This window comes from Nematostella vectensis, chromosome 9 (assembly GCF_932526225.1).
Source record: "Nematostella vectensis chromosome 9, jaNemVect1.1, whole genome shotgun sequence".
NCBI lineage: Eukaryota > Metazoa > Cnidaria > Anthozoa > Actiniaria > Edwardsiidae > Nematostella > Nematostella vectensis.
This window is the reverse complement of record NC_064042.1, coordinates 15,919,428-15,936,912: the sequence shown is the minus strand read 5'-3', so window position 1 is coordinate 15,936,912 and position 17,485 is coordinate 15,919,428. Positions and strand designations below refer to the sequence as shown.

Genomic DNA, 17,485 nt, shown 5'->3' with positions numbered 1-17,485 from the left:
ATCGAGATCAAATGGGGGAAAAAGAGAAAAATAGAAGTTTGTTTTCATTGAAAAAGGAAGATACGAAGGTTGGTCAAAATTACTTTCTATACCTCTAATAATAAGTGTACGGCCCTGATTTGGATGAATTGTTGGGATTCCTGTGGTAATGGTTTAGAGTGGAGCTGGTGAGAATGTTGTTAGCAACAAAAAATATGGCGGACGAAGGGATTGTTACGTTCTCAGGGAGTTCCGCGGAAGATATCGAGAATGCAAAGGCTTTCTGGCGAGCACGGGACCCTGAATTAAAGCCAAAGTCAGCCTTGTTTGTGACGGGTCTCGATCATCGACTGAAAACGGCTCCTGCCCCGAAAACCGGTGAGAAATCAATTAAGAAATAAAAGATGGCTGCTTTCTCCTTGGCCCAAAAAGATATATTAAGGGTGCTGTTACCTACAATGGCTATAAAGAGACGTGTAGAGACGAAAGCTTTAAGATCCCCCTAGAAATAAGCGCAAGCTTTAATAGGGTCTAACATTTAAGCAAGATCACTTGTCTATGATATTTTTCTTGCCCGCTTATTTTTTAGAGTGTTATGCTATTTTTGCCAAGGACAAAAATTATCAATATCTTATATCATGTATCCCTTGACTAAGAAGGGAGACGATTGGTAAACCTAATGCTTGTTGCAGGAGAAGATCAAATGACAGGTCATAGAAAGTGTTGGATTACTTTTTTTCAGAGAAGAATTATGCACATCTAACCCGCGACCAATTACAAGAGCCAGAAATCAACCCTGGTAAGTGTGTCTATTGTACCATAGCTGTCAACTCACAAGATTTTAGACCTCATCACAAGCCTAATTTTTGTGAGAATGTCCATACACTCTCTGTATTCACCCGCATTGGCTCTCTTTTTTCACATATTTACTATATTTTGCCTGATTTCACAAGATTTCTGTCCAAGTTGGGTTAACAGCTATTTGTCTAAGATAACAATTAAAAATTCCTAGCAAGTTTCTTAGAGATTTTTTTCTTAATGACACTTCCTTGGAAGGCTTTCACTTCAGAATACTGAAGGGCGGGGCATGATTTTTATGCTAAGTATCTTAAAGCCGGGGCTAAGTAACAGTAAGGCTTAATAATTTTCTCATAACGGTCAGTTCTCATAGTCCTTAAAATTTCTGTTTCATTATACATTTGTTGATTGATCTCAGTGTTATCAAAAGTGTTGTTTATTTTTTTAGGTTTGAAAAGATTCCAAGAAGATGCAGAGAAACAGGGGATGACAGAAGAATTTGAATACAGAGGATGACAGAAGAATTTGAATACACCAGCAGAGTGGTAATGGAAATATGCATTTAAATATGTATTTAAGTTATCACCAGTTACTAAAAGCTTGATCATTTTATACTATTTGAATACACCAGCAGAGTGGTAATGGAAATATGCATTTAAATATGTATTTAAGTTATCACCAGTTACTAAAAGCTTGATCATTTTATACTATTTGAATACACCAGTAGAGTGGTAATGGAAATATGCATTTAAATATGTATTTAAGTTATCACCAGTTACTAAAAGCTTGATCATTTTATACTATTTGAATACACCAGTAGAGTGGTAATGGAAATATGCATTTAAATATGTATTTAAGTTATCACCAGTTACTAAAAGCTTGATCATTTTATACTATTTGAATACACCAGTAGAGTGGTAATGGAAATATGCATTTAAATATGCATTTAAGTTATCACCAGTTACTAAAAGCTTGATCATTTTATACTATTTGAATACACCAGTAGAGTGGTAATGGAAATATGCATTTAAGTTATCACCAGTTACTAAAAGCTTGATCATTTTATACTATTTGAATACACCAGTAGAGTGGTAATGGAAATATGCATTTAAATATGCATTTAAGTTATCACCAGTTACTAAAAGCTTGATCATTTTATACTATTTGAATACACCAGTAGAGTGGTAATGGAAATATGCATTTAAATATGCATTTAAGTTATCACCAGTTACTAAAAGCTTGATCATTTTATACTATTTGAATACACCAGTAGAGTGGTAATGGAAATATGCATTTAAGTTATCACCAGTTACTAAAAGCTTGATCATTTTATACTATTTGAATACACCAGTAGAGTGGTAATGGAAATATGCATTTAAATATGCATTTAAGTTATCACCAGTTACTAAAAGCTTGATCATTTTATACTATTTGAATACACCAGTAGAGTGGTAATGGAAATATGCATTTAAGTTATCACCAGTTACTAAAAGCTTGATCATTTTATACTATTTGAATACACCAGTAGAGTGGTAATGGAAATATGCATTTAAATATGCATTTAAGTTATCACCAGTTACTAAAAGCTTGATCATTTTATACTATTTGAATACACCAGTAGAGTGGTAATGGAAATATGCATTTAAATATGCATTTAAGTTATCACCAGTTACTAAAAGCTTGATCATTTTATACTATTTGAATACACCAGTAGAGTGGTAATGGAAATATGCATTTAAATATGCATTTAAGTTATCACCAGTTACTAAAAGCTTGATCATTTTATACTATTTGAATACACCAGTAGAGTGGTAATGGAAATATGCATTTAAATATGCATTTAAGTTATCACCAGTTACTAAAAGCTTGATCATTTTATACTATTTGAATACACCAGTAGAGTGGTAATGGAAATATGCATTTAAGTTATCACCAGTTACTAAAAGCTTGATCATTTTATACTATTTGAATACACCAGTAGAGTGGTAATGGAAATATGCATTTAAATATGCATTTAAGTTATCACCAGTTACTAAAAGCTTGATCATTTTATACTATTTGAATACACCAGTAGAGTGGTAATGGAAATATGCATTTAAATATGCATTTAAGTTATCACCAGTTACTAAAAGCTTGATCATTTTATACTATTTGAATACACCAGTAGAGTGGTAATGGAAATATGCATTTAAATATGCATTTAAGTTATCACCAGTTACTAAAAGCTTGATCATTTTATACTATACATTCTAAAGGTACCTATTGATATTTTCAGAATTATTTTAGAAATGAATCAAAACAGCGACTGGAACAGAGAAGAAAGGAAAGGATCAAGGTGAGATGTTGGGAAATATGGGGAGAATATAATCATTCATATCATACAATACAATATGGGGAGAATATAAATAGAGATGATATGAATGCTTGCATTGCCTTATATGTTATAAGTTATCTAATCTCTGAGGTTGCTCTTTTAATTTAGAAGGAAGAAGTATCAAGCAAAGTGATCCAAAGAGCCCAAGAACCATTGATAGAGATATCGTAAGTGTACGAGTTTGTAACCTTGTGTGACCACCAAACAATTGAAAAAAGACCAAAAGAATGAACAAACCAATGTTTTTTTGGAAATAATTTTGTAACAAAAAGCTTGTTCCCTCCATGGTATAAAATGTCAATAAACATGGTATAGTATGTCAACAGAAACACACACCTGCGGGGCATTGTGGGAAGGGCACACAGGAAACTTGGCAGCTAAACAACAACGTTTACCAGACCAACATGGTTACCAGCCTGAATTTCTTATAATTATCAACAATTTACATGTTGTTATTATTGTTACCATCATAACATGAAATTTATCATCACTGTTTATTAAATCATAACCATTGTCATGATTCACATCCCCACTACCTTATTAATGTTGATGATCATTGTCAGCATTATTCTTGTCATCATTATTTTTGAATTTTTCCAGAGATTCAAGTGATGATGATGATGATGCTAGACAAGCCATGGATGATATTGAGAAGTTTGAGGCCAGGATGAGGCAACAGGAGGTCTATAAGCCAAGCTAACTAACTGTAGTTAGTTTTCTATCTACCTTCTGTAATATCTCATTTATTTGTATTATAAGGTGCACAGATGTATATAAAATTCAATTGTATTATCTGCTTTTGGTAAAATTCGTAAAAAAATATTTAGATGTCTACCAAATACTTATGGAACAAAATTAAGAATATGCATATAAATGGAATACAGTACTTACTACAACACCCAGCGTAACATTGCCTGCCCTTGCCATATATTCCTACCTGACCACCATTACACCACACCCAGCCTAACATTGCCGGCCCTTGCCATATATTCCTAACTGGCCACCATTACACCACACCCAGCGTAACATTGCCTGACTTTGCCATATATTCCTACCTGGCCACCATTACACCACACCCAGCCTAACATTGCCTGACTTTGCCATATATTCCTACCTGACCACCATTACAATACACCCAGCCTAACATTGCCTGACTTTGCCATATATTCCTACCTGACCACCATTACACCACACCCAGCCTAACATTGCTTGCCTTTGCCATATATTCCTACCTGACCACCATTACACCACACCCAGCCTAACATTGCTTGCCTTTGCCATATATTCCTACCTGACCACCATTACACCACACCCAGCCTAACATTGCCTGCCCTTGCCATATATTCCTACCTGGCCACCATTACACCACACCCAGCCTAACATTGCCGGCCCTTGCCATATATTCCTACCTGGCCACCATTACACCACACCCAGCCTAACATTGCTTGCCTTTGCCATATATTCCAACCTGACCACCATTACACCACACCCAGCCTAACATTGCCGGCCCTTGCCATATATTCCTACCTGGCCACCATTACACCACACCCAGCCTAACATTGCCTGACTTTGCCATATATTCCAACCTGACCACCATTACACCACACCCAGCCTAACATTGCCTGACTTTGCCATATATTCCAACCTGACCACCATTACACCACACCCAGCCTAACATTGCCTGACTTTGCCATATATTCCAACCTGACCACCATTACACCACACCCAGCCTAACATTGCCTGACTTTGCCATATATTCCAACCTGACCACCATTACACCACACCCAGCCTAACATTGCCTGACTTTGCCATATATTCCAACCTGACCACCATTACACCACACCCAGCCTAACATTGCCTGACTTTGCCATATATTCCTACCTGACCACCATTACACCACACCCAGCCTAACATTGCCTGACTTTGCCATATATTCCAACCTGACCACCATTACACCACACCCAGCCTAACATTGCCTGACTTTGCCATATATTCCTACCTGACCACCATTACACCACACCCAGCCTAACATTGCCTGACTTTGCCATATATTCCAACCTGACCACCATTACACCACACCCAGCCTAACATTGCCTGACTTTGCCATATATTCCAACCTGACCACCATTACACCACACCCAGCCTAACATTGCCTGACTTTGCCATATATTCCTACCTGACCACCATTACACCACACCCAGCCTAACATTGCCTGCCCTTGCCATATATTCCTACCTGGCCACCATTACACCACACCCAGCCTAACATTGCCGGCCCTTGCCATATATTCCTACCTGACCACCATTACACAACACCCAGCCTAACATTGCCTGCCCTTGCCATATATTCCTACCTGGCCACCATTACACCACACCCAGCGTAACATTGCCTGCCCTTGCCATATATTCCTACCTGACCACCATTACACCACACCCAGCCTAACATTGCCGGCCCTTGCCATATATTCCTAACTGGCCACCATTACACCACACCCAGCGTAACATTGCCTGACTTTGCCATATATTCCTACCTGGCCACCATTACACCACACCCAGCCTAACATTGCCTGACTTTGCCATATATTCCTACCTGACCACCATTACACCACACCCAGCCTAACATTGCCTGACTTTGCCATATATTCCAACCTGACCACCATTACACCACACCCAGCCTAACATTGCCTGACTTTGCCATATATTCCTACCTGACCACCATTACACCACACCCAGCCTAACATTGCCTGACTTTGCCATATATTCCAACCTGACCACCATTACACCACACCCAGCCTAACATTGCCTGACTTTGCCATATATTCCAACCTGACCACCATTACACCACACCCAGCCTAACATTGCCTGACTTTGCCATATATTCCTACCTGACCACCATTACACCACACCCAGCCTAACATTGCCTGCCCTTGCCATATATTCCTACCTGGCCACCATTACACCACACCCAGCCTAACATTGCCGGCCCTTGCCATATATTCCTACCTGACCACCATTACACCACACCCAGCCTAACATTGCCTGCCCTTGCCATATATTCCTACCTGGCCACCATTACACCACACCCAGCGTAACATTGCCTGCCCTTGCCATATATTCCTACATGACCACCATTACACCACACCCAGCCTAACATTGCCGGCCCTTGCCATATATTCCTAACTGGCCACCATTACACCACACCCAGCGTAACATTGCCTGACTTTGCCATATATTCCTACCTGGCCACCATTACACCACACCCAGCCTAACATTGCCTGACTTTGCCATATATTCCTACCTGACCACCATTACAACACACCCAGCCTAACATTGCCTGACTTTGCCATATATTCCTACCTGACCACCATTACACCACACCCAGCCTAACATTGCCTGACTTTGCCATATATTCCAACCTGACCACCATTACACCACACCCAGCCTAACATTGCCTGACTTTGCCATATATTCCAACCTGACCACCATTACACCACACCCAGCCTAACATTGCCTGACTTTGCCATATATTCCTACCTGACCACCATTACACCACACCCAGCCTAACATTGCCTGACTTTGCCATATATTCCAACCTGACCACCATTACACCACACCCAGCCTAACATTGCCTGACTTTGCCATATATTCCTACCTGACCACCATTACACCACACCCAGCCTAACATTGCCTGACTTTGCCATATATTCCAACCTGACCACCATTACACCACACGCAGCCTAACATTGCCTGACTTTGCCATATATTCCAACCTGACCACCATTACACCACACCCAGCCTAACATTGCCTGACTTTGCCATATATTCCTACCTGACCACCATTACACCACACCCAGCCTAACATTGCCTGCCCTTGCCATATATTCCTACCTGGCCACCATTACACCACACCCAGCCTAACATTGCCGGCCCTTGCCATATATTCCTACCTGACCACCATTACACCACACCCAGCCTAACATTGCCTGCCCTTGCCATATATTCCTACCTGGCCACCATTACACCACACCCAGCGTAACATTGCCTGCCCTTGCCATATATTCCTACCTGACCACCATTACACCACACCCAGCCTAACATTGCCGGCCCTTGCCATATATTCCTAACTGGCCACCATTACACCACACCCAGCGTAACATTGCCTGACTTTGCCATATATTCCTACCTGGCCACCATTACACCACACCCAGCCTAACATTGCCTGACTTTGCCATATATTCCTACCTGACCACCATTACACCACACCCAGCCTAACATTGCCTGACTTTGCCATATATTCCAACCTGACCACCATTACACCACACCCAGCCTAACATTGCCTGACTTTGCCATATATTCCTACCTGACCACCATTACACCACACCCAGCCTAACATTGCCTGACTTTGCCATATATTCCAACCTGACCACCATTACACCACACCCAGCCTAACATTGCCTGACTTTGCCATATATTCCAACCTGACCACCATTACACCACACCCAGCCTAACATTGCCTGACTTTGCCATATATTCCTACCTGACCACCATTACACCACACCCAGCCTAACATTGCCTGCCCTTGCCATATATTCCTACCTGGCCACCATTACACCACACCCAGCCTAACATTGCCGGCCCTTGCCATATATTCCTACCTGACCACCATTACACCACACCCAGCCTAACATTGCCTGCCCTTGCCATATATTCCTACCTGGCCACCATTACACCACACCCAGCGTAACATTGCCTGCCCTTGCCATATATTCCTACCTGACCACCATTACACCACACCCAGCCTAACATTGCCGGCCCTTGCCATATATTCCTAACTGGCCACCATTACACCACACCCAGCGTAACATTGCCTGACTTTGCCATATATTCCTACCTGGCCACCATTACACCACACCCAGCCTAACATTGCCTGACTTTGCCATATATTCCTACCTGACCACCATTACAACACACCCAGCCTAACATTGCCTGACTTTGCCATATATTCCTACCTGACCACCATTACACCACACCCAGCCTAACATTGCTTGCCTTTGCCATATATTCCTACCTGACCACCATTACACCACACCCAGCCTAACATTGCTTGCCTTTGCCATATATTCCTACCTGACCACCATTACACCACACCCAGCCTAACATTGCCTGCCCTTGCCATATATTCCTACCTGGCCACCATTACACCACACCCAGCCTAACATTGCCGGCCCTTGCCATATATTCCTACCTGGCCACCATTACACCACACCCAGCCTAACATTGCTTGCCTTTGCCATATATTCCAACCTGACCACCATTACACCACACCCAGCCTAACATTGCCGGCCCTTGCCATATATTCCTACCTGGCCACCATTACACCACACCCAGCCTAACATTGCCTGACTTTGCCATATATTCCAACCTGACCACCATTACACCACACCCAGCCTAACATTGCCTGACTTTGCCATATATTCCAACCTGACCACCATTACACCACACCCAGCCTAACATTGCCTGACTTTGCCATATATTCCAACCTGACCACCATTACACCACACCCAGCCTAACATTGCCTGCCCTTGCCATATATTCCTACCTGACCACCATTACACCACACCCAGCCTAACATTGCCTGACTTTGCCATATATTCCAACCTGACCACCATTACACCACACCCAGCCTAACATTGCCTGACTTTGCCATATATTCCAACCTGACCACCATTACACCACACCCAGCCTAACATTGCCTGACTTTGCCATATATTCCTACCTGACCACCATTACACCACACCCAGCCTAACATTGCCTGACTTTGCCATATATTCCAACCTGACCACCATTACACCACACCCAGCCTAACATTGCCTGACTTTGCCATATATTCCTACCTGACCACCATTACACCACACCCAGCCTAACATTGCCTGACTTTGCCATATATTCCAACCTGACCACCATTACACCACACCCAGCCTAACATTGCCTGACTTTGCCATATATTCCAACCTGACCACCATTACACCACACCCAGCCTAACATTGCCTGACTTTGCCATATATTCCTACCTGACCACCATTACACCACACCCAGCCTAACATTGCCTGCCCTTGCCATATATTCCTACCTGGCCACCATTACACCACACCCAGCCTAACATTGCCGGCCCTTGCCATATATTCCTACCTGACCACCATTACACCACACCCAGCCTAACATTGCCTGCCCTTGCCATATATTCCTACCTGGCCACCATTACACCACACCCAGCCTAACATTGCCGGCCCTTGCCATATATTCCTACCTGACCACCATTACACCACACCCAGCCTAACATTGCCTGCCCTTGCCATATATTCCTACCTGGCCACCATTACACCACACCCAGCGTAACATTGCCTGCCCTTGCCATATATTCCTACCTGACCACCATTACACCACACCCAGCCTAACATTGCCTGCCCTTGCCATATATTCCTACCTGGCCACCATTACACCACACCCAGCCTAACATTGCCTGCCCTTGCCATATATTCCTACCTGGCCACCATTACACCACACCCAGCCTAACATTGCCTGACTTTGCCATATATTCCTACCTGGCCACCATTACACCACACCCAGCCTAACATTGCCGGCCCTTGCCATATATTCCTACCTGACCACAATTACACCACACCCAGCCTAACATTGCCGGCCCTTGCCATATATTCCTAACTGGCCACCATTACACCACACCCAGCGTAACATTGCCTGACTTTGCCATATATTCCTACCTGGCCACCATTACACCACACCCAGCCTAACATTGCCTGACTTTGCCATATATTCCTACCTGACCACCATTACAACACACCCAGCCTAACATTGCCTGACTTTGCCATATATTCCTACCTGACCACCATTACACCACACCCAGCCTAACATTGCTTGCCTTTGCCATATATTCCTACCTGACCACCATTACACCACACCCAGCCTAACATTGCTTGCCTTTGCCATATATTCCTACCTGACCACCATTACACCACACCCAGCCTAACATTGCCTGCCCTTGCCATATATTCCTACCTGGCCACCATTACACCACACCCAGCCTAACATTGCCGGCCCTTGCCATATATTCCTACCTGGCCACCATTACACCACACCCAGCCTAACATTGCTTGCCTTTGCCATATATTCCAACCTGACCACCATTACACCACACCCAGCCTAACATTGCCGGCCCTTGCCATATATTCCTACCTGGCCACCATTACACCACACCCAGCCTAACATTGCCTGACTTTGCCATATATTCCAACCTGACCACCATTACACCACACCCAGCCTAACATTGCCTGACTTTGCTATATATTCCAACCTGACCACCATTACACCACACCCAGCCTAACATTGCCTGACTTTGCCATATATTCCAACCTGACCACCATTACACCACACCCAGCCTAACATTGCCTGACTTTGCTATATATTCCAACCTGACCACCATTACACCACACCCAGCCTAACATTGCCTGACTTTGCCATATATTCCAACCTGACCACCATTACACCACACCCAGCCTAACATTGCCTGACTTTGCCATATATTCCTACCTGACCACCATTACACCACACCCAGCCTAACATTGCCTGCCCTTGCCATATATTCCTACCTGACCACCATTACACCACACCCAGCCTAACATTGCCTGACTTTGCCATATATTCCAACCTGACCACCATTACACCACACCCAGCCTAACATTGCCTGACTTTGCCATATATTCCAACCTGACCACCATTACACCACACCCAGCCTAACATTGCCTGACTTTGCCATATATTCCTACCTGACCACCATTACACCACACCCAGCCTAACATTGCCTGACTTTGCCATATATTCCAACCTGACCACCATTACACCACACCCAGCCTAACATTGCCTGACTTTGCCATATATTCCTACCTGACCACCATTACACCACACCCAGCCTAACATTGCCTGACTTTGCCATATATTCCAACCTGACCACCATTACACCACACCCAGCCTAACATTGCCTGACTTTGCCATATATTCCAACCTGACCACCATTACACCACACCCAGCCTAACATTGCCTGACTTTGCCATATATTCCAACCTGACCACCATTACACCACACCCAGCCTAACATTGCCTGCCCTTGCCATATATTCCTACCTGACCACCATTACACCACACCCAGCCTAACATTGCCTGACTTTGCCATATATTCCAACCTGACCACCATTACACCACACCCAGCCTAACATTGCCTGACTTTGCCATATATTCCAACTTGACCACCATTACACCACACCCAGCCTAACATTGCCTGACTTTGCCATATATTCCCACCTGACCACCATTACACCACACCCAGCCTAACATTGCCTGACTTTGCCATATATTCCAACCTGACCACCATTACACCACACCCAGCCTAACATTGCCTGACTTTGCCATATATTCCTACCTGACCACCATTACACCACACCCAGCCTAACATTGCCTGCCCTTGCCATATATTCCTACCTGGCCACCATTACACCACACCCAGCCTAACATTGCCGGCCCTTGCCATATATTCCTACCTGGCCACCATTACACCACACCCAGCCTAACATTGCTTGCCTTTGCCATATATTCCAACCTGACCACCATTACAACACACCCAGCCTAACATTGCCTGACTTTGCCATATATTCCTACCTGACCACCATTTAACCACACCCAGCCTAACATTGCCTGACTTTGCCATATATTCCAACCTGACCACCATTACAACACATCCAGCCTAACATTGCCTGCCCTTGCCATATATTCCTACCTGGCCACCATTACACCACACCCAGCCTAACATTGCTTGCCTTTGCCATATATTCCAACCTGACCACCATTACAACACACCCAGCCTAACATTGCCTGACTTTGCCATATATTCCAACCTGACCACCATTACAACACACCCAGCCTAACATTGCCTGATTTTGCCATATATTCCTACTTGACCACCATTACGCCACACCCAGCCTAACATTGCCTGACTTTGCCATATATTCCAACCTGACCACCATTACAACACACCCAGCCTAACATTGCCTGCCCTTGCCATATATTCCGACCTGACCACCATTACACCACACCCAGCCTAACATTGCCGGCCCTTGCCATATATTCCCACCTGACCACCATTACACCACACCCAGCCTAACATTGCCGGCCCTTGCCATATATTCCCACCTGACCACCATTACACCACACCCAGCCTAACATTGCCGGCCCTTGCCATATATTCCTACCTGACCACCATTACACCACACCCAGCCTAACATTGCCGGCCCTTGCCATATATTCCTACCTGACCACCATTACACCACACCCAGCCTAACATTGCCGGCCCTTGCCATATATTCCTACCTGACCACCATTACACCACACCCAGCCTAACATTGCCGGCCCTTGCCATATATTCCTACCTGACCACCATTACACCACACCCAGCCTAACATTGCCTGACTTTACCATACATCACCACCTAGCCACCATTCCACCTCACATTGCCTATCCTTGCCATACGTCCCCAGCTTTGATATACCCTACCAACATACCCAGCCATGTACCACTTGTCATTGCTATATATCCCTACATGACTACTTGTATAAAACATTGATGTAGTGTGGGCTTTTGAGTGGCACACTCAGGGCTTCACAGATAGTGAAGGCAGTAAAATGGGGCGAGTAAAGCTTCTTCTCATTCTGAATATTCTATTGCCTGCTCGTTTCTGGTTCCAACTGCAAGTGAAACCCAGGCACAAAAAAAAAGACTGGGAGCTGATTTATTTTTTTGTAATCATCCTCCCTATACAAAGTCTAAGCTCTTTGCACATCTCGGCATTTCGCGCAGCATAAATAACTGGATTCAGGGCTGAGTTTGCAAATGCTGTTGCCATGGAAACCAGCCAGCCACGTTGCAGTACTACAGAATTCAAAGACGTCATCACAACCTCCACCACAATCATCACCATATTTGGAATCCAGCAAATAGCAAATACTCCGATGATGATTGCGATGGTCAAGGCGGCTTTGCTCTCCCTTTTTAGTAGATATTTCCTGCGTTTTCCTGAGAAAGTTTGCTCTTGTGATGCGATATCTATGGATTGTTGTTTGGCTTCATGGAATATTTTCCATTAAAACAACGAAATGATTGTAAAGGGAAATGGGAACATGATTAGTGTAGAAATGAGACGGAGCCTTTCTGGGTTGATGGTTACACTTGGTATGATAATATTGAAGCTTGAGAAAATCAGCGAAAATAACCATAAAACACAAATAATGAGCGCACTTCTACTTTTTGTCATGATAGAACGATAACGTAAAGGTTTTGTGACTGCTAAATAGCGGATCGTAAGTCAACGCGCATAAGCTAAACGTAGACGCGGTAAAGCTTTGCGTTATCAATAGATCAAAAAGCCTGGAATAAAACCAAGCTGCCTGTAGGAGGACGCCAACAATAGATACAGGAATTGTGATAATGCCAACAATAGATACAGGAATTGTGATAATGCCAACAATAGATACAGGAATTGTGAAAATGCCAACAATAGATACAGGAATTGTGAAAATGCCAACAATAGATACAGGAATTGTGATAATGCCAACAATAGATACAGGAATTGTGAAAATGCCAACAATAGATACAGGAATTGTGATAATGCCAACAATAGATACAGGAATTGTGATAATGCCAACAATAGATACAGGAATTGTGATAATGCCAACAATAGATACAGGAATTGTGAAAATGCCAACAATAGATACAGGAATTGTGATAATGCCAACAATAGATACAGGAATTGTGAAAATGCCAACAATAGATACAGGAATTGTGATAATGCCAACAATAGATACAGGAATTGTGATAATGCCAACAAACAAATCAGCCAGGGACAGAGATGCCAGGAAACAGCACACAGGGTGTCGCAGGCGTTTGTTCTTGTACACGGTTAGCAGTACTAAACAATTACTGGAAATGATGCACAGCAAAATGACCGCCCCACAGCAAGAGACAGCTGCTTTAAGAAATCCATCGGCGTGGTAGTCAGGCAATTACTAGATTAATTACTATGGCAGTTTATCACAAAGATTGGAGAAAATTTAACCACTCCGATCCAGGAAGATCTATCTCTTTGTTTATCTAAGTCTGTATGTTTATTTCCACATTTCACTATGATTCACGGCGCGAAAATCGAGGTGTTCCCTTGGTTTGTTGTTGTTCTACGGGTTATTAACCATTGCCAACCAATAAGTGATCTGATAAGACTTATCTTCAAAATTCCATACCAAAACCCCTGTATGGTGGAATACCCCCGTATATATTTGCTTGTTTTTTTGTTATATCTCGCGTTTTTTTTGTCTGATTTAAAACAAGAAAATATAAGCATTATTAATCTCAAAGCGGAAACTGGAAACGTTATTGGGAACGTTATTGGAAAAGTGTCCACACTTCGAATCGAAATCATGTAATCTCTCAAGAGATCGAAACATAAGAAGCTCTGCAGTCCTGACCACAAACCCATTAATAAACATAGAATACAATTAATTTTCCGTGCTTGATTTTCTTTTTTAATTCCGACTTGTGTTTCATGTCCCTTTTCAAATGAACACGTGGTCTAAATAACAAGCACACGAGAGGGGCCCTATAAATGACTACCCCTCCCCATTATAGAACCACTCGAGCACCAAGATTACGTCATGGGGGGGGGGGGGGGGGGCGTAAGCCGGGATAAGGCGATTTGAGGCTCATGATTCAGTCATTTAGAAAAAAAAAAATGTACGTACTTGTTGGCCATATTTCCTCGGTTGGGATCATCACTCATTTCTAAGTACGGCCCTGCCAGGTTTTAAACTCTGGGCGACCGACATATCATTAGATGTTGCCTGGTTGCGCGCGCGTCCAAAATGCCACAGATTGTTGGGCCACGGCTGATCCAAAATGCGGACGAAGGGGGGAAGTGACTCCAAAACTCCGCGAAAGTAGCACTCTGTCAGCTTTTTTTATAGCTTTGTCTGTAAACTCCACTACGTACAGTAGTGGAGTCTACGTCATCCATATCTTAGATGAAGTTTTCATCTGTCCATATCTTATGTGTATTCTCATATCTAAGATGAAGTTTTTATTTGTCCATATGTTATGTGTATTCTCATATCTCAGATGAAGTTTTTATTTGTCCATATCTTATGTGTTTTCTCATTGCGTGCTGAGTTTACTGTGTGGCTCTTACTGGATAGCCCTAGGGAAAATACATTTGACAGATATTTCTCCAAACATCGATAATGACGATAACAAAATTTAGTAGCAACATCACATAAATTTATCCTTAAACATTGCCTCTTCCTATAAAGTTATGTTTTTATTGTAAGGTTTTTTTCCGTGTTTTTCACAGCATCTCGATGACGTTGTGTTTACGGATCGTGTTCCCAGGCCCCCAGCTGACATATGACGCACGACTCACTCTAACAAACAACCTGGACTCAGCATGATCCTTGGGTTTCCATAGCAACAAGCAGCTGGTGATAGTATCCTGTCCACGTGAATTGCAAAGGGGAGGAGCCGGAGGCGTCACGCGCCTTGTCACGTGTCCTTGTCTTATTATCATAGGTTTCATAAGAGGCAGGCAAGTGGAACCAGGTGTCTTTGTACTAATTTGTGTGACGTGCGTATACACCTATTTCAATGAAAATTGTCAGTGCAATTGGCGATTGGCAATTGTAAAATCGCAGTTCTAAAACCAATCACTGCTTACGGGTATAATTTTTAGTAAGAATAAACATAATGTAAAGTAATCGCAAAACTTATTCACATTTTTCTACATTCATTAAAAATTTTACGAGTTCCATATTATTTTTTCTTAGAAGAACTGCCATTTGACAATAAGCATTTGCCATTTGCACTGATATCATATTTTGAAAAAGGTGTATTTTCAAGAGAGTGCCTTATGCGAATGTTTTGTCGCACCCTTGTTCTAGCAGAACACAGGCCTCACACTGTTGTGACCATGTTTGGAACAGTGGCCTATGTCTTAGAATTACTGTCGTTAACCCATAACAGCATTGTACCTTGGATCCTATTCTATAAACCTTGAATCATATATTCTATAAACCTTGATTCATATTCTACACGTTTAATGCAAAGGTCTATAGTCAACACGCATAAAGACCTTTGAGAATATTCGATAAATATTCTTATAATATTCGATAAAAATTCTTATTTTTCCAGACGATCTCTTCGGGTCTTAGTGCCCTTGTGCGTTTGCTTTTAAAGCCCTTGAAAACAGCAAAGAGGTATGTTATGATCCGTTTGCGTAGAGAAAAAAAACTGCACACAACAGGAAAAGGCGCCGAATAGGGCGCGAGGTCCACATGCACAAAGCAATGTAATGTCACAACTCACCGGTTATGTAATATCTTGACCTTAAGCGCTTACTTGGCCGCCGAACACCTGCTGAAGAAGCTAATGTGAATCTCGCATGATTCAAATGTGTTTACGAGTTTTCGTCAACTAATGGCGATGCGAATGCCGGCGTGAATATTGACACCAGCAGGGCATGCGTGCTTTGCGAAATTGTTCTACAGCGAAACCACATGGAGATCGACACAGCGTGCGCGCGCTCTTTCATCTACATCTGAGTGGTCAAAAACAGAAAATTACATGAAATTTGGGAAAATACCGAAAATCGTTCTTCACTTTATTCTTTAAAATCAGATTAGAAATAAATTATATTCTTCCCTCCTTGTGTATTAGGGGTGCAAATTGATATTGTGGACCATTTATGCGTATAGGGTGGACAGGCTGTGGCGAGACTGTGTTTTGCAGATGATCACATGGAGCACAATATGCGTCGGCAAATGGCCCTACTTCATTTTGTCCGTAACAGAGTTGCAGGCGCCTACCCATGATTGGTTGAGGGCGAAGGGGGGGTGCCCATAGGTGTAATATTGACAAAGAATAGTATTTGACGATCCTTAAAAAAAGGACCCGCGCTATCTAAGGGGCTGGGGTGCGCATAGGTATAATATTGACTAAGAATAGTATTTGACGGTCCTTAAAAAAAGGACCCGCGCTATCTAAGGGGCTGGGGTGCGCATAGGTATAATATTGACTAAGAATAGTATTTGACGGTCCTTAAAAAGAAGGCGCCGCAATATCTAAGAGGGTGAGGTGCGCATAGGTATAATATTGACAAAGAATAGTATTTGACGGTCCTTAAAATGAAGGCGCCGCAATATCTATGGCGCGTACCTGGTCCAACATTTCAGCTT

At 42.9% G+C, this 17,485-nt stretch overlaps 1 protein-coding gene, 1 long non-coding RNA gene and 1 pseudogene across 4 annotated transcripts; 1 reads left to right on the top strand and 2 right to left on the bottom strand.

Moving 5' to 3' along the window:
* Positions 1-3: 3 nt before the first annotated feature.
* LOC5499643 (cilia- and flagella-associated protein HOATZ) lies at positions 4-3,990 on the top strand. 3 transcript variants are annotated; one of them, XR_007313630.1, is made up of 7 exons: positions 4-369; positions 722-778; positions 1,226-1,274; positions 1,487-1,508; positions 3,053-3,112; positions 3,260-3,395; positions 3,471-3,745. XR_007313630.1 is itself a non-coding variant. In XM_048732143.1 (7 exons), the coding sequence occupies exons 1-7, from the start codon at positions 174-176 to the stop codon at positions 3,849-3,851; spliced, it is 531 nt and encodes a 176-aa protein (XP_048588100.1). In that variant the 5' UTR covers positions 4-173; the 3' UTR covers positions 3,852-3,990. The 3 variants fall into 3 exon arrangements, 2 of the variants coding, with proteins under 2 accessions (XP_048588100.1, XP_048588099.1); XM_048732143.1 differs by lacking the exon at positions 3,471-3,745 and adding an exon at positions 3,752-3,990 and having other exon boundaries at positions 4-357; positions 3,260-3,318; XM_048732142.1 differs by lacking the exon at positions 3,471-3,745 and adding an exon at positions 3,752-3,990 and having other exon boundaries at positions 3,260-3,318.
* An 8,995-nt stretch (positions 3,991-12,985) lies between these two features.
* On the bottom strand, positions 12,986-15,035 carry LOC125572436 (annotated as a pseudogene).
* A 336-nt stretch (positions 15,036-15,371) lies between these two features.
* LOC125572277 lies at positions 15,372-16,847 on the bottom strand. Its single transcript, XR_007313735.1, has 2 exons — positions 16,617-16,847; positions 15,372-15,891 (listed from the first exon to the last, which is right to left on the bottom strand). It is a non-coding gene; the product is annotated as an uncharacterized LOC125572277 (long non-coding RNA).
* Positions 16,848-17,485: the final 638 nt, after the last annotated feature.

Bases quoted from the DNA above. Each gene is read 5' to 3' on its own strand.
- LOC5499643 (XM_048732142.1), top strand. From the start codon at position 174: ATGTTGTTAGCAACAAAAAATATGGCGGACGAAGGGATTGTTACGTTC. The intron at 1,275-1,486 runs ATTTGAATACAG...TCATTTTATACT, and splicing joins AAACAGGGGATGACAGAAGA to ATTTGAATACACCAGTAGAG. The intron at 1,509-3,052 runs GTAATGGAAATA...TGATATTTTCAG, and splicing joins TTGAATACACCAGTAGAGTG to AATTATTTTAGAAATGAATC.